A 27,253-nucleotide genomic window follows, 5' to 3' on the forward strand; every position below is an offset into this window, starting at 1 on the left:
TAAAGAGCTGGAGAGACGGGGAGACTCCTGTTACTGAACAAACACTCTATAGCAATGATTACTATCAGAATATAGTGCTTTAACCTTTTAACAAAATACTTTTTGTTTTAACCAAAAAATATCACTTACCCTACCTTTAAGTTACACACAAGTGACGTTGTTTGGGTGGAAACGCGGGTGGGTAACATTTTATTGTGAAAATCAGAGAGGATTTTCACAATAAAATGTTACCCACCCGCGTTTAGTTCAGTACCGCCCGTCCCCGCGCCCACGAACTTATAAAAGTATATTTTTCACCCGTTTTCACCCGTCAAACGCGGGGGTTCACCCTGCGTGTTGAGCTTGCGGATCTGCTATTTTTGGAAACTTTTGTGTGACGATGTGTTTACGGAAAAAACCCAAAAGTTAAGATATGGAGAGAAGAGGTTTCTGCCCGACAGCAACGATACACAAACGTTTGTGTGCGTGTGTGTGTGTGTGTGTGTGTGTGTGTGTGTGTGTGCGCGCGTGCGCGTGTGTGTGTGTGTGCGTGTCTTACATGTATCCAAAGGGACAGGCTCTGTCACAGACCAGGTTCTTGCATCGTCGGTGTCGGGGTCGACAGCGACACGTCTCACAGCCGTCGTCGTCCGTCTGTCTGCCGAACGCACACTTCACCATGCAGCCTGACACCAGCTGACTGCACTGCTCCTCTCCTGTGCACACGCACACGCGCACACACACACACACACACACACACACACACACACACACACACACACACACACACACACACACACACACACACACACACACACACACACACACCGTTTAACAATGTATTTATGTCCACACAAGGGAGAGCATACAAGGACACAGATATTAAAGGTGCAGTAAACTCATACGATATGTCCCAGTGATGTAAAAAAGTACTCACATTTTTTACTTAAGTAAAAGTATCAATACTGCCATGTAGAAATACTCTGTTACAAGTAAAAGTCTGGTAATCAAAACGTACTTAGTAAAAGGTACAAAGTATTGGGATCAAACTATACGTAAATATTAGTAAAAGTACTAAAATGTTAGAAAATAGCCGATCTACAAGCTCAGAACGCGTCTAGACTAAACTCAATCTGGGAACCCATCGTCAAATAAAAAGGAAAAACAGCGCCCTCTGCTGTTTTTCACTTATTCATTTGGCTCTGGGCGGAGCTGTACGGAGGACCCGTGCTCAGGGAAACCGGGGTTTTGGTCTGCCTTCAACCTTTCACTTCCGGTGGGGCGACTATGTTTTCATTCCCACTAACAATAATTCTCCACGGAACACTAACACCATTTCTCCCAAAGAACATGGATCGTTTTGGTTCTAAGCCCACTTGTTTCTATGATGAAAGAGCAAGTTAAAATGTTACTAACTTTCCGTGGTTTTGTCGGCTCCGAGGACGCTATTGTTAAATGAGTTTTGGTTTGTTTCCAGTGGGGAACGAGCCGCACAAACGTAAATCCCGCCCACTACATTTGATTGGGTAAAGCGCGGCCTGCTTCCTGATCTGATGGCACGCCCACTTGTAGCCAATGTGCATGGGTTCTCAACACGGCTACCGACAGATTCAACGCAGCGATGGATCTGTTCTTGAGAGATTAGACTAAACTAGACTAAAATGTGAGATCCAGTAGAACTAAAAGACAAGTCATGTTATACCAATTTGGACAAATGTTCAAATATTACGTAATCAAGAGGCAGACATTGTGAAAATAGCCGATCTACAAGCTCACAACGCCTCGCGGTGCGAGGCGTTGTGAGCTTGTAGTTCGTCTATTTTCACAATATTTATCTGTGGAACCGAGTCAAACTAAATGTTATGCCTACAATTCCAAGTGCTTGTCAGGGGTGGGAGGTCCCCAGTTCAAATATGATTATTTTGGGGAGTCGGGCCCTGAAAAGTTTGGGAACCCTTGTTTTAAGGCAGGGGGTTCCCAGTCCATGGGTCAGGGACCCATTTGTGCCGTTGCCGGCCTGTTTTTTTTTGCGAGTGAATATTGCTTTTTTCCGACTTTTTATACAAAACAACTCTTGCATTATTTCAAAACATATTTAAAAAAAAAATAATAATAATAAGAACTTTAAAAGAAAAAGTCAACCCTCCCCCCACAAAAAAAGACATAAAAGCACACTTTTAAGAAATAGTGAAAATAGCAGCTCACTGCTATTTTCACTATTATTAATATTATTTATTTTTTAATAGGGCTTTAAAAAGTATTCATTCATAATATATATATTTTTTGTACATTTGGGTCCCGGATAGAAACCTTCATGCTCTTTTGGGTCTGGAGCTGAAAAGTTTTTATTTTTATTTTATTTTATTGTTTTTTTTTTGCTGAAAAGGTTTAGGAAACCCCTACAGTATAGTTCCAAGGTCTTCAGAGTGCAGTTCACCTGCTCTCTCAACAGGGGGGGCTAGACGCCCACCGAGGCCACGTCTCATTAGAGTTGACTGCATTGAACTCTTCCTGTTCAACCCAGCGGTGGGTCCACAGTGATCTGCCAGCAAACAGTGGATTTCCCATAGAGACCAGTGGGTTTTTCAACCCTTTTCATGTCAAGGTCCATTATTTATTGGGCATTTGAGCCACGGAACCAGCGTTTGATGAGATTTAGCCTCTCAGACCCAAGACTTAGAATATTTTGTTGTCGTTGGATAAGATTGTGTCCACAATTCCATCCATGCTGTATTGATGTTGGTACCATATAGGAGAGATAACAGGCAAACGTTGATCAAAATAACAATTATTTTATTAACTCATTCACTGCCAGACTTATTTCTGGCTGTGTTTGCCCACTGCCAGCGATTTAGTGTTTTTTATAACTTTAAAAATTTCACAATTTTTTTTCCCTCATTATGATCGCAAGTCCAATCGTTTCTAAACACACCGGCGATACTTGCACGCCGCTCAGACAACAAACATTCCGATCGGGGCGGAGTCTCTCTCCTGCAGCCCAGCGTAAAAACACCATGTTTCACCATGTGAACGGACGGCTCACTTACTTTTCCACCTCGCCACAGACCTCGCTAAATCCCTTCTGATCGCGTGTTCAACTGTTTGTAGACACACAGGGTAGTTGTGTGAGTGGCCCAGAGAACACACTTTCAATCGGCGACATTCCATTTTGCAGTAGTAGCAGTTTCAAAACTGCGTTTCTGACGCACCACGGCGGAGAAAAACAAAGCCGAGATAATGGCGATTCAGCGGAAGGTTTAGAGCGGCGGCAGGCGGAAACGGAGATCTTCGATTGACGTCATTTCCGTATCCGGGTGTGCTACAATGAAATGTATCACTGCGAGAGATGAAGGACGGTGAGAACTTTATAAAATCAACGTTTTTTGCAAAATCAAGTTTTTTACGTCAGTGGCAGATTTGGTAATTGGAAAAAAATACGTTTTTTACGTCAGTGGCAGTGAATGAGTTAAGTAATGCAGATGGTTAACAATAATTTAACTCTTGAGAGAGTAAAATGAAACCAAATGGACCCGTGAGGGTCCATTTGGTTTCATGTTACACTCTCAAGAGTTAAAGATCTATAAGGGTCCATTTGGCTACCAACTCTCCATCATTTAGCTGGGGACCACCTGGAACCCACTTCAAGGACCACTGGTGGTCCCCGGACCACTGGTTGAGAAACACTGGCGTAGATGTGTGTAATTTTTACCACTGATCTAGACGGAGTGTTTCCATTGGAGGACGTTGGTCAAATACAGTAGGAGCTCCATTGTCGTCACAATGTCCTCGTGTCCTTGGTTTGTACCCTAGGACTCACAGGAGTGCCTCCTATTAACGTCCTTACAATGTACTAAACAATAACGTTGCCAGGGCAACTATCCCAGTCTGCTGTTCAGAGCTCAGTAGTAATCACCTACATTTACCCGAGTACCGTTTTGAATGGATCGTACAGGGTAAGAGTAGTTTAAATGCATATTATGTATTAAAGCCCGGGAATCGAACCCGGGTACTCCCGCGTGGAATGCCAACATCTTAACCGCTAGCCTGAAGGGGAATTCCCCCTGGGCTGGGGTAGATTATTAGGCTTTTTGTCCACCAGGCAGCAGACGCTCTGAGCCACTACTGCTAAACATACCCAACTTTCAGTTTTACTCAAGTATATTTGTGAAGACTTGGACTGTATGAAGGACTAAAAGTAACAATGTTACCAAATGATTTGGCTACATTCCACACGTAACTTTTAGTCTTTATACCTATTTTTTTTTTTAAATGCACATAGTATTTGTTGGACCTTCAGCCATTTAATTAAAAAAAAATCTATTGGACAAGCACTTGGGATCTTTATATTTTAGATTTAAATGACATTCCGATAATTAAAAATAAATAAAACAGGTAGTCTTAAAGGAGGAGTTCACCCAAAAAATGACTTATTTTCTATCAATTACACGCCCCATGAAGCCTTGATTTCATGGATTTATTTTTGTTTTTGTGGCATTCCTAAGACAATAATTTGATGACCGTGTGTATTTCCGGCAGGAGACACAAATAATCTACTTTGTGTCTCCTACCGGATACATTAGCCGGTAGGAGACGGGAATCAAATCATTAGCTTAGGAATGAGACAAAAACAAAAAAGAATCCATGGATTCAAGGCTTCATAGGGTGTGCAATTGATAGAAAATAAGTAATTTTTTGGGTGAACTCCTCCTTTAAGTAACTCTTGAGTACACTACTTGAGTAGTCCTTCCATTAGATAATTACACAAGTAATTATTTGGATGCTGCTTCAACGGCAAAGATTCTGAAGGTCCGGAAGAATGCCCTGCATGGGATTGAAAAAAAAAACCTTTAAACTTGACATTGAACCACTTAAACCCAAGAATCCCTATTCTGGGGGGGGGGGGGGGGCATTCATGTTGTTGTGAGCTTGTAGATCTGCTATTTTTTGGCAAAGAGATTTGGTTTAGACTGAAAAAAGAACGCACCGAGTACAGTGCACCTCAGGTCCGTTTGACCAAGTATAGATGGAGGGTCTAAGCTTAAACAGAAGTAAGTAAGCCTTGCCGAGCCATGTGGCCCAATAGGCCCATACACTGAAGTGGTACTGGCAAATCCAAGCATTCACAAAGTATTGTGCGGCACCCAGTGGTGTAAAGTAATTAAATACATTTACTCAAGTATTGTACTTAAGCACAATTCTCACGAGTCATTTTTACCTTACTTGAGTATTTCCAAATTTCAATACTTTTACTTCTACTCCACTACATCTCAGAGGAAAATATTGTACTTTTACTCCACTACAATTTTTTTTAAACTTTAGTTACTAGTTACTTTGTAGATTTTTATCATTATCCCAAAACATACGTTAACCCCTTCAGCCCTATATACATTTAGACCAGTTGAAAATAGACGATCTACTGTACAAGCACCGCAACGCATTGTGAGCTTGTAGATCTGCTATTTTCCAAATATTTTTGTCCCCCCTGGACTTGCGTCACAGCAGCACCCACTTTGAGAAAGCCTGGCGTAGAGCTAAATGTGTGTTACACTGATTTAAAGCTGCATCAACAAGCAGCATCACAAGGGAACTCAAAAACATGCTCTCTATCATCAATGCTTCACCATATATGGGTCAGGATCCAAAAGTAGTCGTGGTTCTATTTGTGTGACCAGTATGTTTCTGGGACGTCCCCAGAGTACAGGCATTCCCCTGCGTGGGGGGGGGGGGGGGGGGGACTACAGATATGATACCGTTGCCATGCCAAAGAAAAACAACAACAAAACAAGCAACTACAGTGAGTTAAAGGGCTTTTTGTATTAGCAGCTCTACTGTGGTTCCTTCTACGGCCATGTACCGCACAATGTTTCATGTTTCTGTTACAGGAGTTGTGGAACAAACTCCCTTTGAGGATCAACGCTGCCCCCTCCCTAGGGACTTTTAAAAACATGCCTAGGCCCCCTTTACACGACAATGGTCTCTAGAGAAAAAGAGCAAAATAAAATATCATATGTGCTTGATTGTGAGCTTGTAGATCTGCTATTTTCAAAAGATCTTTTAGCATTTTATACATTTGAAAACTTGTACAAGTGTATTTAAGTAAAAAAGAATGTAGAACTTTTTCCACCACTAGTGTTTAGTTCCTATACTCCCTCTGTTGTGACTGACAGTGTGACTGAGTGCTTGTTGTCCTAGTTTAGTCTTCTTTGTCTTTTCCTATGTTTTTCTCTTTTTTACCAGCTCGCTGGTCTACAAACAGACAGAGCTACTCAACGCCTATACAACATGTTTTCAATATCATTTTCATCATTGGCTGTCCTTTAAGCCAATGGGTGAGACTTCCCATACTCTGAACGGTGGTCTCGTCCTCCCATGCTATGGTATCATAACCCTAAAAGCAACCAGGTCAATGAAAACAAGCCGTGCATACATGGAACACACACATCGTGTGTGTGTGTGTGTGTGTGTGTGTACTGACGTGTGCGGCAGCGGCAGGTCCGACAACCCCGCTGGTTGGTGTGGTAACCGTAGCGACAGTCCATCTCGGGCAGGACGCAGTTCTCTTCGGGACAGCTGGGGGGCGCCATCGTGATGTAGGTGGGCTCTGGAACGAACACACACACACACACACACACACACACACACACACACACACACACACACACACACACACACACACACACACACACACACACACACACACACACACACACACACACACACACACACACACACACACACAGTTAGTTCAGTTCAGTGTATATAAGCCATTCATTCGTAGACTCTATAAGTTCAATTAAAGGTAGGGTAAGTGATATTTTTGGGTTAAAACAAAAAGTATTTTGTTAAAAGGTTAAAGCACTATATTCTGATAGTACTCATTGCTATAGAGTGTTTGTTCAGTCACAGGAGTCTCCATGTCTCTCCAGCTCTTTAATAAACAGAAAATACATTTTCTGGTAGGTGTCAAAATCTCAGCCAATCAGGAGAAAGTACCCATTTTTAAGCTTCATTTTTATAGTGTTCCAGTTCCAATTTTGCCTGCTCATTTCTTAGTGTCATCACTTTCAATTTCACTTGTTTAATCTGTATCCTGATTGAGTTCTCTATCCTGATTGGATAAAATTGGAAATGAAACTGAAACGAAAATGCATTTTCTGTTTTATAAAGAGCTGGAGAAGACAAGGAGACTCCTTTTACTGAACAAACACTCTATAGCAATGAGTACTATCAGAATATAGAGCTATTTAACACTTATTTTAACCAAAGAAAATCACTTACCGTACCTTTAACACTAAGTTTCCAGTGTAGTTTGGGGGTTCCAGAGATAAACTATTGTATCAAATAGGTTTCCCAAACAGTGGGTCGGGACCCATTTTTATGGGTCGCAAGTAAATAGATCCCCTAAGTTGCCTACATTAAAATAATAATAATAATAAATGTAAAAATATGAATAAAAATCACTTAATAAACAAATGCAAAAAATAAATGTAATTAAAGAAACGTTTAAGAAGTAGTGAAAATAGCAGATCTACAAGCTCACAAGGTGTCACGATGCGACTCGCTGTGAGCTTTTAGATTGGCTATTTTCACTAGTCTGGGAGACATCAGATTTAGGGAGTTACAGACCCATAGGGGTCCATTTGTACTCTCTCAGAGTTACAGACCCATAAGGGTCCATTTGTACTCTCTCAGAGTTACAGACCCATAAGGGTCCATGTGTACACTCTCAGAGTTACAGACCCATAAGGGTCCATTTGTACTCTCTCAGAGTTACAGACCCATAAGGGTCCATTTGTACTCTCTCAGAGTTACAGACCCATAAGGGTCCATTTGTACTCTCTCAGAGTTACAGACCCATAAGGGTCCATTTGGTTCTATTTGTACACTCTCAGAGTTACAGACCCATAAGGGTCCATTTGGTTCTATTTGTACACTCTCAGAGTTACAGACCCATAAGGGTCCATTTGGTTCTATTTGTACACTCTCAGAGTTACAGACCCATAAGGGTCCATTTGGTTCCATTTGTACACTCTCAGAGTTACAGACCCTTAACTCATTCACTGCCACTGACGTAAAAAACGTAATTACTAATTTTTTTTCTTAAAAATCTTGGCTGCTGTGTAGTTTTTTTTTTTCTATGTATTTTTGGCCGAGACATGCTATTTTCAAAGGCATTTAAACGGGAGGTCACGTGACATTTTTCTTTTCTTCGCGGAAGCACAGTGAAACCCTCTGTGATTAGCAACCATCAGGGGATCGATCATACTGTGACTTACATATTATGTGACTACTTCAAAAGGTAAGAAAATCGAAAAATCGCTGGCAGTGGGTGCAGGTAGCCAGAAATAAGTCTAGCAGTGAAAGAGTTAAAGGGATACTCCACTTTCAAATAAAATAAACATTTAAAAAATATATTAAAAATAAATGAAAAAAGTAATGAAAAAATCACGGCCCCCTCACGCATTAGAGTGTCCTACTAATGTGTGAGGGGGCCGTGATTTTGCCATAACTTCTTTCATTTTTTTAAAATATTTATTTTTAATGTTTATTTTATTTGAAAGTGAAATATCCCTTTAAGGGTCCATTTGTACACTCTCAGAGTTACAGACCCCATTTGGACCCCATGGTGGTCCCCAGGACCAGAGATTGAGAACCAGTGGAGTAGACAGACAGCCAGACAGCCAGACAGCCAGACAGCCAGACAGACAGATAGACAGACAGACAGACGTATTTCCATGTTAATTCAGTGTGTTCAAACAGAATGCAGCCCGTCTTGTTTACCTAAAGCACTGAGGCAGACACGTCATGTACAAAGAGACGTTTCCTGATTGATCTGCACTGCAAATAATTCAACATTCAAATAATCACGTTTCCTTTTTTTTAATGCAATATGCATGCAATGTGTGTCTGCATAAAGTCTGACTCAATGTGTGTTATGTGTTTCTAGATAAGTGTGTGCGCGCGCGTATGTGCGTGTGCGTGTGTGTGTGTGTGTGTGTGTGTCAGAGATGTCCACGAGTCTCTGAGCTCGAGTCCGAGTCAAGTCTCAAGTCTTTGAGGCTCGAGTCGAGTCAAGTCTCAAGTCTTTGAGGGTTGAGTCGAGTCGAGTCCGAGTCAAGTCTCGGGTCTTTGAGGCTCGAGTCGAGTCGAGTCTCAAGTCTTTGAGGGTTGAGTCGAGTCGAGTCCGAGTCAAGTCTTTGAGGGTCGAGTCCGAGTCAAGTCTCGAGTCTTTTTAAAGTCTTTTAAAAAAAAAAAAAAAATGGGGGGGGGGGGGGCATAAATGTAAAAGTATAGACAGGTCATAATAAATCACATTAGATTCACAGATTAGAGATTTTATGTATTTTCCCCACAATTTATTTTCATTCAAATGAAATGTGATTGAACTTGCACTAATAATGACTTTAGTTGATTTTTCACTCTTTAAAATATAGTATTTCTTAATTATTAATAATTACAGCTTGTAGATTGGCTATTTTCATGATTTTTAATTGTTTTTAAATAATAATAAAAAAGGAACATACAAGATTTCCACCCGACAGCGATAATATATAGCCAATATGGTTCTGTATCAGTATATGAGTCAGTTTTTGCAGATTTCATTCTAATTGGCTACTATGCCTGCATATGAATTTCATGGGCCTGGGGAGGTCACCCTGGCTTGGCGGAGATATGCCCTGTTGCGCACACTCGACTCCGCACAGCAGTCCAACAGCAGAGCAGGTGAAAGCAATTCACTTAAACGAGGGCTGTGTTGCGCACCAATAAACTGTCTAAATGTGGATCCCCAGTTCAAATATGATTCTTTTGGGGGGTCACGGCCTGAAAAGGTTTGAGAACCACAGCTTTTATGCAGTGAACATTACATGAGCGTAGCGTTTACCGTGGTGAAGTGTTGAATATTCACCCAGCTGGGTTTAACGAAATGAAAATCCGATGTTTCCTAAACGTGCTGTCACAGATGATCCGACCATCTTATAAAAAATGTAAGCATATGCCAAGATAACTGAGGTTATATAGCTGATTCTGAGCTAAACATATTTGTTTAATTTCGAAGTTTTTATATTTAAACTTTATGATGAAAGGCCGCGGCGGCCACACACATAGCAGCTGTTGCGCTCGCCTCTCCATGTTTACGTTAATGAGCATGAAACAGCTTGACTGAAGCCGGCTCCGCGCAGCGCGCACTGGAGCGGAGGTTTCTTTGCGGGGGGGGGGGGGGGGGGGAGTGGAAGTTTTTTGGGCATTTCATTCATTTATTTGTCCAAAAAATAAACATAAAATAAAGATTGTCCACGAGTCTTTGAGGCTCGAGTCGAGTCAAGTCTCAACTCTTTGAGGCTCGAGTCGAGTCAAGTCTCAAGTCTTTAAGGGGCGAGTCAGAGTCGAGTCGAGAGTCTCGTTTTTGGCCACTCGAGTGCGACTCGAGTCCGAGTCCCTAACTCGAGTCCCCATCTCTGGTGTGTGTGTGTGTGACTGTCACATCGCCGCCTCTGAAACCACTTTGCCGTCATCTATGTTACCGTGGCAACAACAGCATCGTTCCGCGGTTCTACGAGTCCCTTGTGACACCTGTTTGACATCCTGTCTGTCAGGCGGAAACCTTGTATGTCCAAAACGCTTATACTTTACAGGAAACAGAGGAAAAGAAACCCGTGTTCCATTGGATCCCATGTAGTTATCATTTAGTCACAAGATCGTGTTGATGCTTGTTGTTGGTTCGATATTTATGAAACCCACAGACAAACTTAACCCATTAAGACCTGGAACGCATCTGTGTCACTTTTTTGATTTGAGCTAAAAAAGCATTATTCTACACTTTTGGCTATTAAAAAATAGCAGATCTACAAGCTTGTAGCGCGGCGAAAAATCCTGAAAATGGGTGCAAATCTTTGAATATATATTGTTTAAAGCGAACATTTTAACTCTATTCTTTGATTCTGGGGGGTCCCTGGAACAAAATATTTTGAGATGGGGGTCCGCGGCAAAATACATATCATTTTGGGGGTCCTTGACATGAAAAAGTTTGAGCACCACTGATATAGAAACAGATTTTTTTTCAAAAAACTGTTTTAGAAGACATTTGTAGAATATATATTCATAGATTTGCACAAATCTTCTAGATTTTTGGCACTCGCGCCTCAAGCCCGCGCCGACCGGCCGAAGGTCTGCTAGTCGAATCAGCGCCGTCCGAGTTGTGAACCGATAGGGGGAGAATAGATCTTTTCATGGGTTACAGTCTATGGTTACTATCCAGTGTCCACGACGACACACATGTGTGCGTGTGTGCGTGTGTGCGTGCGTGTGTGCGTGTGTGCGTGTGCATGTGTGCATGCACAAGCGCAAGTCACACGCATGTGCATGCGTGTGACTTGCATTCATTGCCCTCTAGTGTTGGTTATACAGAATTGCCTGGGTGGGTGGTGAAAACAAGCGCTCCTTTTTCAATTTCCCTGGAATGCCAATTTCCCTGTGACATATATACTCTGGCAGTGAAAGAGTTAAGTAAAGTACTTGAGAAAATGTACTTAGTTACTTTACACCACTGGAAGGTACAACCCAGGTAAAATAATGTGTCACTAATGTGATATATACATGATATATGATTAGCAGTCCACTTCCTCCTGTTGGTACGGATGGCTTTCACATTGCAGCGTTCCGTACCAGAGTACGCATCAATCGGACCCCAGACTACCTCCCTCCCCAGGCCATGTACTGCCAAGTATTGGATGTACTGCCAAGGTCAGCGTGTGTGTGTGTGTGTGTGTGTGTGTGTGTGTGTGTGTGTGTGTGTGTGTGTGTGTGTGTGTGTGTGTGTGTGTGTGTGTGTGTGTGTGTGTGTGTGTGTGTGTGTGTGTGTGTGTGTGTGTCTGTCTCAGGGGGGTCAGAAAATCAACCAAGCAGGAACAGTTGAAAAAACAATAGACACGAGACAAGGAGAGGGGTGTGTGTGTGTGTGTGTGTGTGTGTGTGTGTGTGTGTGTGTGTGTGTGTGTGTGTGTGTGTGAGAGAGAGAGAGAGAGAGAGAGAGAGAGTGTGTGTGTTTTTGAATGCAAGCTTCATTACACAGGTTCTGGCACTGTGGCCATCTGCGTCAAGGTTATTGCCACACACACACACACACACTTTCTTTGTTTCTCTCTGGCACGCACACGCACACACACACACACACACACACACACACACACACACACACACACACACATTGATTACACCAGCTCTGTCTGTGCAGCATTAACCTAGTTTTGGAGGTAAAGTGAGCGGTTAAGTGTGTCAGTGGGTTTTTATAAATATTGAACCGATGGTCAGGTCAGTATAAACACAAGCTTGTGTCTGTTGCTGTTTTGTCTATTTTATACCATCTATTAGTGATGTGCGGGTCGGGTTTTTTCATGACCCGCCCCGCCCCAACCCGCGACGGAACGCGACCCGCCTCAACCCGCCCCGCGAATATATAAATCTATGGCTCAACCCGCCCCGCGACCCGCGGTGGGAATATATATATATATATTATATAGCGCTCTTTTAAGTACCCAAAGTCCCTTTAAATGTCTACAGTAGCACAACATTGTCATGGGCTGAATAAACAAGCATGTTGGTCAAAATAGTTTTTTTTTTTTTTTTTTTTCGTGGAGAGCGGCTGACCTGCTCACCCTCAGCCCGCATAATTTTCTCTGAAATCCTGACTCGACCTACCCGCGCCGCGGGTTGACCCGCGGGTCCCGCGGGTTACGGGTCGACCCGCTCATCACTACCATCTATATAATGACATGCCCAACATGGTCTGACCATGTTGGAAGAGGTTAACCCATTAAGACCGAGAACGCATCTGTGTGTCATTTTTAGATTTATTTGGCTATTAAAAAATAGCAGATATACAAGCTCAAGAGCTATGAGCTTGTATATCAGATTTTTTTTAAATTGTGAAAATGTGTGCAAATCTCTAAATATATGTATTTTTTAAAGCGAACATTTTTAACTAATTTTTAAATCTTTGCTTCTGGGGGATTCTACAAATGTCTTCTAAATCCTAACAGTTTTTTGTAAATAAAAACGTATGTTGCTATATGTGGTTCTCAAACTTTTTCAAGTTGTCAAGGACCCCCAAAATGATATGTATTTGACCGCGGACCCCCATCTCAAAATATTTTTTTTTCCAGTGACCCCCAAGAGGCAAAGATTTTTGTTAAAAATGTTCGCTTTAAAAAATATATATATACATTCAAAGATTTGCACACATTTTCACGATTTTTCAAAAATAGCAGATCTACAAGCTCATAGCGCGGCACTCGGTGCCGCGCTATGAGCTTGTATATCTGCTAATTTTGATTAGCCAAAGTATTAAATAACGATTAAAGTGGTTACACAGCCGCGTTCCCGGTCTTAATGTGTTAAAGAAAAGTCAGAAGAAAAGCATGTGCTTGGGGGGGGGGGGGGGGGTTATCAAGATGACATTTTCAACATTTTCACAGCGTTCTGCTGGAGGGGAAATATTGCAGCTACAATAAAATTATAAATGTAAAAAAAATAAACATTCAATATCAGTAAATATATATCAAGTAAATATGAATATTTTTCAGGAGACAGTAAGGCATGGAAGCTGTTATAAATAATATAATGATGTACACCAGGGGTCTTCAACAGGTGGTCCGGGACCCCTAGGGGGTCCTCAGAGTGACTACAGGGGGTCTGCCAAATCTTTGTGTGCTAGGATTTTATTTTTTTATTACATTAACCACTTGAACCCTAGCATCCCTTTTCTGAGGAGAACTTTAGCCAAAAATAACGCAAGGCGTTGTGAGCTTGTAGATCGTCTATTTTTGGAAAAGAGGTAGGTGTGTAGAGGGGAAAAAGAGAATACCAAGTAAACAAAAAAAGTTTAGTCTGAAACACAATTGTATACGATATAGAGGGGGTCCCTGCTTCATCTCTCTCTCAGCTAGGGGGTCCTTGGCCTGAAAACGTTGAAGACCCCTGACATACACATATATATTGTCTCTGTCGGGTGGAAACTAGCCTGGTAAAACCACACCCCTTCCGGAAATCTCATTTCCATTTGATTTCAAGGAGGAGTGTAGCATGCAGGCCTGTCTGGGCGTTTCTCCGCAGAGTTCATAACATGGACTTGATCCTATCAGCGTCCTCGCCATAGACAGTATAAAATGAATGGACAGCGTCACGCCGTTGGTTTCTACAGACCAAAAAATGAAGCCGATTGTTCAGCTGTGTGCAAATCCGCCATCTTTCAATATCGCGTCATATCCTTTGCAACCGGAAATGAATGCTATTGGTTGGGTAGCTTGTCAATCAAGAGCGGGTGCGGGGAACGAATGCTAAGAAGTAAGGGACAGATGGATCACCGTGCCAAAAAATCTGGCTCTCATCCGCTTCCATTCTATCTCCTCGCTAAAAACCTCTGTATCTCCTTAACTTTTTACAGTGGGCAAAACGAGTCATTCTCGACGCGCGATCGCTCTGCAATGGTGACTCGCATGAGACATGTTGTTGTTCCAGGCTTTAGCCAGGACCATCCATTGCTTTGCACGCAATCATTGTTTACGTGCGTATGCTCGCCGTGGAGTCTACAGCTCTAAACAGCGCAGCGTTGCAGACGGTGAGATTTCTGGCAGCGAACGTAATCTGTTATTATAAAATTCTGGCACCCGATGTGTTAATACAAAAAATAGATAAAATTGCATACGCACAATGCATCACATTGCGGCACATTGTGAGCTTGTAGATGTGCTATTTTCACTATGAACACAGGCGCTGCGGTGAGAGTTTGACTTGCCCATTGAAGTTTTGAAAAGCAATGTTCTAGTGTGTGTTAATTAAAAGCTTCAAGAGTGCATGTCCTCAGGAAGGTTTAGGTAATGAGATGATGGCGTACTGTAGTTTGCTTTGTTAAACATGGCTGTACAACAGTGATTCATCCATTAAGGCACGGGAAGGCATCTGGGTCATTTTAAGATTTATTTGGCTTTTTCCAAAAATAGCAGATATACAAGCTCATAGGGCGGCACCGAGTGCCGCCCTATGAGCTTGTAGATCTGCTATTTTTGGGAAAAAAACGTACACTTTTTACTCCGATCTGTGCTCCTAGGGGTCCTTGGAACAAGATATTTTGAGATGGGGGTCCGCGGCCAAATACATATCCTTTTAGGTGGTCCTTTGACATGGAAAAGTTGGCGCACCACTGATATAGCACAACATACTGTCAGGATTTAGAAAACGTTTTTTTAAAGTATGTATTTGGCTGGGGACCCCCACATCTCAAAATGTTTTGTTCCAGGGACCCCCACAGCAGCAAAGATTTGAGTTACAAATGTTTGCTTAAAAAAAATATATATATATATATATATTCAAAGCTTTGCACACATTTTCGAGATTTTTCCAAAAATAGCAGATCTACAAGCTTTGTACCTGACCTGACCTTGTATATCTGCTATTTTTTGAATAGCCAAAAATACATCTTAAAAGGACACAGACAGATGCGTTCCCGGTCTTAACGGGCTAAAGGCAGTAGACCATGTATGGGGCAGAGAGGTTCGTTCCACAGTACAGCCGTTAGTAGCTGCTGCCCCTTGAAGATTACACTGTCAGTAATTACATCAAAATCAGGTCAAATCGGTTCAATTCCTGGCTGAGTCATACCATATACCAAAGACTATATGAATCAGTGGTTCTCAAACTTTTTCGTGTCAAGGAAAAAGGGGGGGGGGGGTAAGTAATTTCAATTCAATTTAAAGGGGCTTTACTGGTATGTACAATTAAAATGGAGTACAGTAGGTCCCTGTGACATACTAGTGTGTCATGTCCGGGGTTGTCACATTGTCAGCTTGTAGATCTGCTATTTTCAGTTTAAGTATAAAGTAAGTCTTAAAGGGATAGTTCACCCAAAAAAAGATTATTTTTTCTATTGATTAGTCAAGTCACCCCATGGATATTATTTAGTTTTTGTCACGTTCCTAAGCCAATAATTTTATGTCCGGCAGCGGTTCCGGTAGGAGACACAAAGGAGACTCTTTGTGTCTCCTACCGGAACCGCTGCCGGTCATCACATTATTGTCTTAGGAATGAGACTAAAACAAAAAAATATCCATGGATTCGAGTATCCAAAGGGTGACTAATCGATAGAAAAAATGCCATTTTGGGGGTGGACTATCCATTTAATAGGTTAAAGCATGTTCTGTAATAATAATCTAAGTCTACAAAGTTACTATAGTAACTAACATTTGCAGTAGACCGAAAGAAAAAGTACAATATTGCCTCTGAGATGTATTGGAATAGAAGTATAAAGTATTGACATGCTCAAGTAAAGTACCTCCAAATTGTACTCAAGTACAGTAGCCTACTTGAGCAAAATGTCTTGTGTCACAATGTCGATCTACAAGCTCATAGCTATGAGCTTTTCAAAAAATAGCAGATCTACAAGCTCATAGCGCGGCACTCGGTGCCGTGCTATGAGCTTGTAGATCTGCTATTTTTGACACAGATGCGTTCTTGGTCTTAATGTGTTAAAAGGACAGAATAACTGGCAAACAGGATCCAAAAGACTCACACACTCTAAATTAAATGGTAAATGGTGCATTTACATAGCGCTTTTATCCAAAGCGCTTTATATAGATTGTGCATTACATTCACCCATTCACACACCATTCACACACACATTCACACACCCATTCACACACCATTCACACACACATTCATACACCGATGGCAGAGGAAACCATGCAAGGCACCAACAATGCTCATCGGGAGCAATTAGGGGTTCAGTGTCTTGCTCAAGGACACTTCCACACTAACTCTGGGGGAGCCCGGGGTCGAACTGCAGGAACCTCACGGTTTCCATCCGGCCCGCTCTACCGGCCCGCTCTACCCCTGAGCCACTGCCGCCCCTAGGTGGGACACCATTATGGGATGAAGGAAAAAACCCCACTAAACAAGTGTCTAGACGTCCTATTTCCTTGTCTCTGTCATGTTGTGTGGTGACTCTAGCCTGTCTGCCTTAGTGCTGTTCATTCCATCAACTCTCTGAGCAGGAGGCTTTTATGAAATCATACCGCGTTTTCCAAGACCACCAGAGCTTTTATAAAAATAAAAAAATAAACCTTGTATGTCCAAAACCGTTCCTTTTTAACCCATTAAGAAATCTGGAATGCATCTGTCATTTTTTTATTTGAGCTAAAAAGCATTATTTTACACTTTGGCTATTCAAAAATAGCAGATATACAAGCTCATAGCGCGGGCCCCGAGTGCCGCGCTATGAGCTTGTAGATCTGCTATTTTTGAAAATATGTGCTAATCTTTGAATATATATTTTTTTAAAGCGAAAATTTTTAACTCTATTCTTTACTTCTGGGGGGTCCCTGGAACAACATATTTTGAGATGGGGGTCGGCGGCCAAATACATACAATTTTGGGGGGGTCCTTGACATGAAAAAGTTTGAGCACCACTGATATAGAAACATACGTTTTTTTCAGAAAACTGTTTTAGAAGACATTTTGTAGAATCGGCTTCAAGTCTTAATGGGTAAAACATTATTTATTTTAGATGCCGTGTAGATCTGCTATTTTCACTACTTTTGTGCGGCACTCTTGTATGACAAAGTAGCATGACATAAAAGGCCCTAACTTGCACGGCGCTTGTGCCTAATCTTTTTAAGGCATTTTTTAATACTTTGAAAAACATTTTAACTCTTTGACTGCCAATGACAAGATTTCTCGTCATATTTTGCTAAGGCTCAGAGACGAGAATGAAGAGATGTTGTGTTTTCAGCGGTTTTACGCTAGATGGCGCAATGAGTCCCCATTTGACTCCCAGTGAAGCAAAGCAGCAAATCACGTGATCGCAAAAAAAACAGCCACATTCACTTCCATGTTAATGGATTTGGAAAAATTGCCTTTTCTCTGCTTTCTGTTGCTTTTTGGCGAAAACAACCTACATTCAACTGCCAATAACTGTGGAACGGATGATCGCATCGACACGCTTCTTCCTCCCCCGATTCTACGAGAGTCGGAAACATCTTTTAAAGCGATCGGGGGATCGATCATACAGGAGATAAATATTATATGATTTTTCAAAGGTTAGTGAAAGCAGTCGAAGATCACTGGCAGTGGCTTAGAAAACAATGTTTTATGTCTGGCAGTTAAAATAGTTAAAATAGTCAAATTAAGTCAAAGCAACTGAAAACAGATCAACCATGCTGGAGACAGTGGTGGAAAGTAACTAAGTACATTTACTTAAGTACTGTACTTAAGTATAATTTTGAGGTATTTGTACTTTACTTGAGTATTTCCAATTTCCAATACTTTTACTTCTACTCCACTACATCTCAGAGGCAAATATTGTACTTTTACTCCACTACAATTATTTGAAAACTTTAGTTACTAGTTACTTTTCAGATATAAATTATGATATAATGAAACATACATTAACCACTTTAGCCCTATTTTATACATAGGCTATTTGAAAATAGCAGATCTACAAGCTCACAACGCGTCGCAGCGCGACGCGTTGTGAGCTTGTAGATCGGCTATTTTCAAATATTTAGTACTTTTACTTTTGGTACTTTAAGTAAATTTTGATGCCAATACTTTTGTACTTTTACTCAAGTTAATTTTTAATTTTGGATTTTTACTTGTAACAGAGTATTTTTATATTGCAGTAGTGGTACTTTTACTTAAGTAAAGAATTTGAGTACTTTTTCCACCACTGGCTGGAGACAGTGTGGCCACATGGAAGCGGGCCACTCTCATATATTCTGGAGCTGTCCCAAAATTCAAAAACATTGGCAAGATCACTCCACCATAGAGTCTGTTCTAGGTTTTGAGATACCTCAGACTTGGTTCCTTGTTGTTATTGGGAAATATTCCTGATGATTTTTTGACACATGACAAATATTTAATCAAAATCTTTCTAGCAGCAAGCAAAAAAGCGATCACGCGTCGCTGGTACCAACAGGATCCTCCAACCAAAGACAATTGGGTGGACATTATAGGGGAAATATACACTATGGAAAGACTAACTTTCATACTCAGACTACAAGAGGACAAATTACACAAAAACTGGGAAAAGTGGTCATCTTTCTTTCAGCCCAATGGACAATGTATAACTATGACCAACTAAAGAAATAACTGTAACAATTGAAGAATGCAGCCTTTTCCGTTTCTTTCTTGTATTTTGTACTGTCATGTTTTTTTTTGTTTTTCTCCCCCCCCCCACCCACACTTTTATGTTCTGTCTTGTATTGTTCGATGTGTATCTGTCTTTTGAAAATCCTTTGTTTCAATAAAAAATTAGTTATACAAATAAAAAAAAAGTGAAAATAGCCGATCTACATCCACGCGTTGTGAGCTTGTAGATCGGCTATCTTCACTATTTCAAAATGTATTTTAAAAAGTATAAAAAAATGCCCAAGAAAGTTTGGCATACGGCGAGCAACGAAAGCGTAAATAAGGAGATACCAGGTTTGTTGGCAGACAGCAGTGATAGTTATCTTGTTGTCAGCGGTGCTGCCGGCGGCTTGTTTGGCTGGTTGTTACAGCTGTGTAGTTAACCCATTAAGACCAGGAACGCAGCTGTGTCATTTTAACATTTATTTGGCTATTCAACAATAGCAGATCTACAAGCTCATAGCGCGGCACCAAGTGCCGCGCTATGAGCTTATAGATCTGCTATTTTTGAAAAATGTTTGCAAATCTTTGAATAGATAGATAGATATATAGGTAGGCAGATAGACAGGTAGATAGGTAGATAATTAGATATATAGAATATGTTTTAAAGCAAAACAAAAAACACTCCGATCTGTGCTTCTGGGGGTCGCTGGAACAACATATTTTGGGATGGGGGTTCGTGGCCAAATACATATCATTTTGTGGGTCCTTGACATGAAAAATGCTTGAGAACCACTGATATTATAACATAATTTAGAAGACATTTGTAGAATCCCCCAGAAGCAAAGATTTGAGTACAACAAATTCGCTTTAAAAAAACATATATATTATATTCAAAGATTTGCACACATTTTCCACGATAAAAAATAAATAAATAGCAGATCTACAAGCTCATATGAGCTTATAGATCTGCTATTTTTGAATTGCCAAAGAAATCTAAAAATGACACAGATGCGTTCCCGGTCTTAATGGGTTAATAAGTGTGATGACAAGTATGTCAGCAGCATCACTGCTGAGGACATAAAGTGGAGACAACAAGACACAGCAGGGGGGGGGGGGTAATGACATGTTTTGGGATGATCAATTGATTAAAACGTTGTTCTATGATTACCTTTTACAGTTGTACTTGAAATGTTTAGTTTTTTTTTTAAGGTTTTCCCCACGGACCTGTTTGGGGGAATTCGAGATGGAATTTAATTTGATTTATTTAATTGCTTACAGCCGACGTACATAGAAGGATAAAAAAGACTATCTAGGATATAAAAAGATACACAGTGAAGTCATAGACGTATTTCTACTGTGGTCTCCCCTTAGATAAATCGTCACATTTTTACACACTGTACATAAATAACACTGGATACAAAAAAAACTAAAACTGTCATGTCAAAACATTTTCGAAGCATGAACCCATCGTACAACACAATAAAAAAGTCAGGCTTAAAGCTGTCATCCGTAGCTTTTGAAGGTTTACCCGGGATTCCATCCATAGTAATGAGTTATATAGGAGAGCACATTTGGAAAGGCAAGTTATTTCCATTTGAGTTTCATGCGATACCCCTTGTCAACCAGTAGGCGTCCTTACACCATCTAAAATGTCTCAATAGAAGAGCAGACAAATGGGAAAAGCCAAGACCCACCATCTCCGGTTTACTTCCCGTTTCTGTGTGACGTATAGGTGGACGTCCCTTTAGAGGACAGTGGTTCTCAACCTGTGGGTCGGGACCCCGAGGGGGGGGGGGGTCCCCAGATGACAGTGAAGTGACGATGTAAGGACTTTTAAGACCTTTTAAAAAAAGACCATTACTGCATTAAAAGTAATCAACAAACTATACTATAAAAACTGGTCAAACATTGGCCAAATTGTCAAATAGTACAAGAACGAGGCAAAACTTGTGAAAATAGTAGATCTACAAGTTTGTAGATCAACTATTTTCACAATATTTATCTGTGGAGTCAAACTAAATGTAATGCCTCAACTCCTACAATTCCAAGTGCTTCTCAGGGTGGGGGGGAGCACCATTTCAAATATGATTATTTTGGGGGGTCCCTAGTTCAAATATGACTATTTTGGGGGGTCCCCAGTTCAAACATGATTATTTTGGGGGGTCCCTAGTTCAAATATGACTATTTTGGGGGGTCCCCAGTTCAAATATGATTATTTTGGGGGGGTCCCCAGTTCAAATATGATTATTTTGGGGGGTCCCCAGTTCAAACATGACTATTTTGGGGGGGTCCCCAGTTCAAACATGATTATTTTGGGGGGGTCCCTAGTTCAAACATGATTATTTTGGGGGGGTCCCTAGTTCAAACATGATTATTTTGGGGGATCACGGCTTGAAAAGATTCAAAAATAGGGCCCCAAATATCAAACCCATTCTTCACAAGCCACACAATCTTCCCCACATCCTGACACGAAAAAAAAAAGACTGTTTTCAGAGAGACAAATCAGGAGAAAATCTACTTTGTTATCGACCCTTTCCAGCAACACACTCTACTCGGTGTCTATAGCACCAGTAAACATAATAGTAGGACCTTTCGGTCAGATCTGGGCGAAGGGTCCATTTTTTTTTGGGAGACCATTCGTGTACCAATTCCATTTGGCCCCACAGTAGTGGGCGAAAATTGGGGTGGTGATGGATCTTCTGAAAAATGATTTAAAATCTTTGACACAAACACTGCAGTGCAGTCGTGTCAGCTGTTATCTACGCCTATAGAGAAGCCTGGAGGCGGGGATTCTGTTTTCACTCCCGTTAGTCTATGTCTGGCATCAGCTAATCTATTTTAACCCATTCAATCCGGGAACACATCTGTGTCATTTCTTTGGCTATTCAAAAAATAGCATATATACAAGCTCAAAGCACGGCACCGAGTGCCGCGCTATGAGCTTGTAGATCAGCTATTTTTTGAAAAATCTTGGAAAATTTGTGCAAATCTTTGAATATAATACATAGATGTTTTAAATGGAAAAAAAAATAACTCCGATCTGTGCTTCTGGGGGGGTCCCTGGAACAACATATTTTGAAATGGGGGTCCGAGGCCGAATATATATCATTTTGGGTGGTCCTTGACATGGAATAGTTGGAGCACCACTGCATATAGAAACGTACCGTTAGGATTTATGTATTTGGCCGCGGACCCCCATCTCAAAATGTTTTGTTCCAGGGACCCCCAAAAGCCAAGATTTGAGTTACAAATGTTCGCTTTAAAAATATATATATATTCAAAGATTTGCACACAAATAGGCCGTGCTATGAGCTTGTATATCTGCTATTTTTGAGTAGCCAAAGAAATATTAAAATGGCAAAAGATGCTTTCCCGGTATAAAAAAAAGAAAATAAATAATAAAAAAAAAGGTAAAAACAAAAATGCACCGTGTCATTGTAAAACATAACCTCTGGCTATGCATCTCTATTTGAATCAAAGTTATAACAGTTGCATCAACCTCACTGTGTTTTAGAGTGCACAGGAAAAAAGGGGAAAAACCTGCTGCCGTCTCCTGAAACAAATGTAAAATCTGTGGAGCGGAAAACTTGCATGGCTCTGCATTTCCTCTATGGAAATGAATGACTGAACACTCACACATCCTCTGTGTGTGTGTGTGTGTGTGTGTGTGTGTGTGTGTGTGTGTGTGTGTGTGTGTGTGTGTGTGTGTGTGTGTGTGTTTGTGTGTGTGTGTGTGTGTGTGTGTGTGTGTGCACGCCTAAGTGTGCTCGCTGCTCGTTGATGTGTGTCTATGTGCTTTGCAGACAATGTGTCTTTGCAAGTGTGTTGTTTGCCTTTGTACAGTGTGTGTGTACAGATTCCCGTATCACAGTCATAAATAGGCCAGCCGTCTCCTGGTACATTAACATGTTTCTTTGTGTCTGTGAAACACATATCTGTTTGTTTATGTGTCACGCGCGCGCGCGTGTACACACACACACACACACACACACACACACACACACACACACACACACACACACACACACACACACACACACACACACACACACACACACACACACACACACACACACACACACACACACACACACACACACACACACACACACACACACACACTTCCATGTAACTGTATTATCTTCCCAGACAAAAGCGCTTCACATGCTAAACGGTTTCCTGCCTTTCACAAACCTCTGCATTTATTTAAATGTGTGTGTGCAACGGTGCTTATTTGTCTGTGTGTGTGTGTGTGTGTGTGTGTGTGTGTGTGTGTGTGTGTGTGTGTGTGTGTGTGTGTGTGTGTGTGTGTACACTTTGTATTTCTATACTTGCGAGGGCCAAATGTCTCCACAAACATGGTAGAATTTGATAATAGACATTGTGAATACAATGTACGGTCCTCACAAGAGAAATGGTTTGTTAAACGGTTTGAGGTGTAGATCATTTGACTAAATGATTTATCATGTTTGTCCCTGTGAAGCCTCCATACCTGCATGGGCAAACGAGGAACCGGTGTGCATTAGGACAACATTAATTAATTCATTCTAGTTTCTATATAAGAGGATAGTCTATTCAATGAAGACAATGATTTTTGCTGTGCGTCGTGCGCGATGCCATTCACTTCGTTCAGTTTCATTAATCCACTGTGCAGGAAATATAGATCGGATTACAATAATATAACACTCTCTATAATCAGTAACATGCAGTGCATGTGTGAGTGCCAGGGACACTACATGGAGACGATTCGTGAAAAAAAGGAAGAAGTTTGGAGCGACGAAAATAGCCGAATTAGCGATATGCTCTAGGCTCCTTTCTAGCAGTGGGAGGGGTCTGCAGAATGGAGAACAGGGGCTTCTATGAAAAAAAAGTCAACTGCATCAGGTATGTTGGTGACTGATTATAGGCAGATACAATCCACACGTATTTTTGGTCTGGCTCTCTCCTTTAACTCCTCCTTGTGTCGATAAATTGTGTTTTTATCAGCAGTTGCCAGTTAACCCATTAAGACCTGGAACTGTGTTATTTTTAGATTTGAGCTAAAAAGCATTATTTTACACTTTGGGCTGTTCAAAAATAGCAGATCTACAAGCTCATAGCGCGGCACCGAGTGCCGCGCTACGAGCTTGTAGATCTGCTATTTTTGAAAATTCCTGAAAATGTGTGCAAATCTTTGAATATATATATTTTTAAAGCGAACATTTTTAACTCAAATCTTTGCTTCTGGGGGGTCCCTGGAACAACATATTTTGATGGGGGTCCGTGGCCAAATACATACCATTTTGGGGGTCCTTGACATGAAAAAGATTGAGCCCCACTGACATAGAAACATAGGTTTTTTTCAGAAAACTGTTGGGATTTAGGAGACATGTAGAATCGGCCTCAGGTCTTAAAGGGTTAAAAAAAAAATTGCCCAGGAGTTTTTTATTTTTTGCTCAGGAGTTTGGCCAGCTATACGTGGCACGCAGGGGCTTCACTAACCGGGCCACGGCCCCACTGGCCCTCATGACGCTACGCCAGTGATCTGCGCTGCCAAGTGGGTGCTGCGTGGGCGCTACGTAAGTGTGTGCGCGTGTACATGTGCGCACACGCGCGCGCGTGTGTGTGTGTGTAGAATACTTTATTGGCAACAATTAAAATCACATTATCCCCAATTAAAAGCACCAACATTGGATTAAACAGCAAAAAATCCATGTTTGTTTGTTTGTTTGCGTGCGAGCGTGTGTGTGTGCATGTGCTTGCGTGCGCGCGCGCACGTGCATGTGCGTGTCTGTGTGCGCGCAAGTGTGTCTGTCTGTGTGTGTGTGTGTGTGTGTGTGTGTGTGCGTGTGCGTGCCTGTTTGTGTGTGTGTGTGTGTGTGTGTGTGTGTGTGTGTGTGTGGGGGTGTGTGTGGGGGTGTGTGTGTGTGTGTGTGTGGGGGTGTGTGTGTCCGTCCGTCCGTGCGTGCGTGCGTGCGTGCGTGCGTGCGTGCGTGCGTGCGTGCGTGCGTGCGTGCGTGCGTGCGTGCGTGCGTGCGTGCGTGCGTGTCTGTGTGTGTGCATGTGCTTGCGTGCACGCACGTGCATGTGCGTGTCTGTGTGCTTGCGTGCATGCACCTGTGTGTGCATGTGCGTGTCTGTGTGTGTGTGTGCGCGCAAGTGTGTCTGTCTGTCTGTTGTGTGTGTGTGTGCGTGCGTGCGTGCGTGCGTGCATGCGTGTGTGTCTGTGTTTATGTGTGTGTGTGTGTGTGTGTGTGTGTGTGTGTGTGTGTGTGTGTGTGTTTGTCCGTCCGTGCGTGTGTGCGTGCATGCGTGCATGCGTGCGTGCGTGCGTGCGTGCGTGTGTGCGTGCGTGCGTGCGTGCGTGCGTGCGTGCGTGCGTGGATGCCTATCTGTGTGTGTGGGTGTGTGTGTGTGTGTGTGTGTGTGTGTGTGTGCACGTGCGCGTTACCTTCACACACGGGACAGCACTCCCCGGGCACCTTGACCGGGTTCAGACAGTTGTGAGCGCAGGCCGCTGCCACACACCTGCGCTCCCCGGACACACACTGGCAGAAGGTGCAGTCGTCCTCCCTCCAGTGCTCGCCGTGGGCCATGATGTGACCGTTGACGTAGCAACCGGCCGCGCTCAGCGCCGGGTACAGGGGGTCTGTGGAGGGGGGGGGGGGGGGGGGGGACAAAAATGATGCTGAGTACAATGGACTGGTTTTGCTTTGCTTTATGACGGTCGATCATACAGACTCATGCATTTAAATAGGGGTCTTCAACAATTTCAGGCCAAGGACCCCCTAGCTGAGAGAGAGATGAAGCAGGGACCCCCACTAAATATTGTATAAAATGTTGCAGATTAAACTTTTTTCATAGATTTCATAGATAGTTGGATTCACGTTAATGTGCATTTTCAGGTAGTTAACCCACAATATTTAGTCAACTTGACCGTTGGCTCTGTACATGGTCTGCTCTTTTTTTCCCTCTACAGCTTGTAGATCTGCTATTTTCAGCTAATGGTCCCCACCACACAAAGATTTGGCGGACCCCCTGTAGTAACTCTGAGGACCCCCTAGGGTTCCCGGACCCCCTGTTGAAGACCCCTGATTTAGACAACATGTCGTTTAGGAAATTTTAGGTTTGTTGTTTACCTGGCATCCTAACGTTTCAATGTACAGAACGCTATTCTGATAGTATGTTTGTTTTTAGACAGATGCTACTGTAGGTACACTGCTACACTGTGCCGTTCTATGTATGTGATGCTCTGGATAAGAGTGTCTGATAAATGCCACAAATTGTAAATGTATTTGTTCATCCAGATCTTAACTCATTCACTGCCAGAATAAAACGTTGTCTATGGCTGACCTTGCCAGCGATTCCGAGCGTTTCCGCTAACCTTTGAAAAATCATAGAATATTTTTCTTCTCAACGATCCATCCACTGATCGCTTTAAAAGACGTATCCGAGTCCCGTAGAATCGGGGGTGGAAAAGCGTGCCGCCGCGATCATCCGTTCCATAGCTATTGGCAGTTGAATGTATGTTGTTTTCGCCAAAAAGCTACAGAAAGCACTCAAAGCAGAGAAACAGGCATTTTTCCAAATCCATTAGAATGGAAGTGAATGTGGCGATCACGTGATTTGCTGCTTCACTAGGAGTGAAATGGTGACTCATAGGTAAACACTGAAAACACCAAAACACGTCAAACATGTCACCATCATGTCACCTGTGTGACTGTGCTGCTGAAGGCCACTAAATACTGACATTTCCAAAACTGAAGGAGGGCGGTCAAAGACCCATGGACTTGGTAAGAAGAGACTTGTTCCCCCCAAGTCTATCAAGTGAAGATGATAGCTTGTCACTGTGGGGCAGAAACCTCGTACTGTATCTCTGCATTTCAACATTTTGTGTGTTTGTTTTTTTTCTTCGCATATTAACACATTGACCGCCGGGCCCGTAGTTCTACGGGCCGTTAAATCCAACGGTTAAGCGCCGATCCCGTAGCCTACGGGCTGTGGTGCTTTTTCCTTTTTTTCGAATTTTTATTTTTTATTTTTTTCTAGGGGGACCATTTTCAGTGTAACACCACCCGATGTCGACCGGAAGTGCGATCACGTTTTTTGTTTCCCGTCTGTCTCCATTCTAAGTCGTACACAAAAACCCCTGTAAAAGCCCCTGTCAACATGTAGT

General features: G+C 42.1%; 1 protein-coding gene across 1 annotated transcript in view; it reads right to left on the reverse strand.

Annotated features, from left to right (window-relative positions):
- Positions 1–534: 534 nt before the first annotated feature.
- Positions 535–27,253, reverse strand: part of LOC308074182 (cysteine-rich motor neuron 1 protein-like) — a gene marked incomplete at its 3' end in the record, with an annotated part of 188,303 nt that continues 161,584 nt past the window's right edge. The window contains exons 7-9 of the mRNA XM_080413514.1: positions 25,529–25,726; positions 6,455–6,580; positions 535–695 (exon numbers count right to left, since the gene is read on the reverse strand). Coding sequence (XP_080269640.1) covers positions 535–695; positions 6,455–6,580; positions 25,529–25,726 — 485 coding nt within the window. The remainder of the gene's footprint in view (positions 696–6,454; positions 6,581–25,528; positions 25,727–27,253) is intronic.

The sequence above is a fragment of the Gymnoscopelus braueri genome (genome assembly GCF_963280865.1).
Source record: "Gymnoscopelus braueri genome assembly, chromosome: 19".
Lineage (NCBI taxonomy): Eukaryota > Metazoa > Chordata > Actinopteri > Myctophiformes > Myctophidae > Gymnoscopelus > Gymnoscopelus braueri.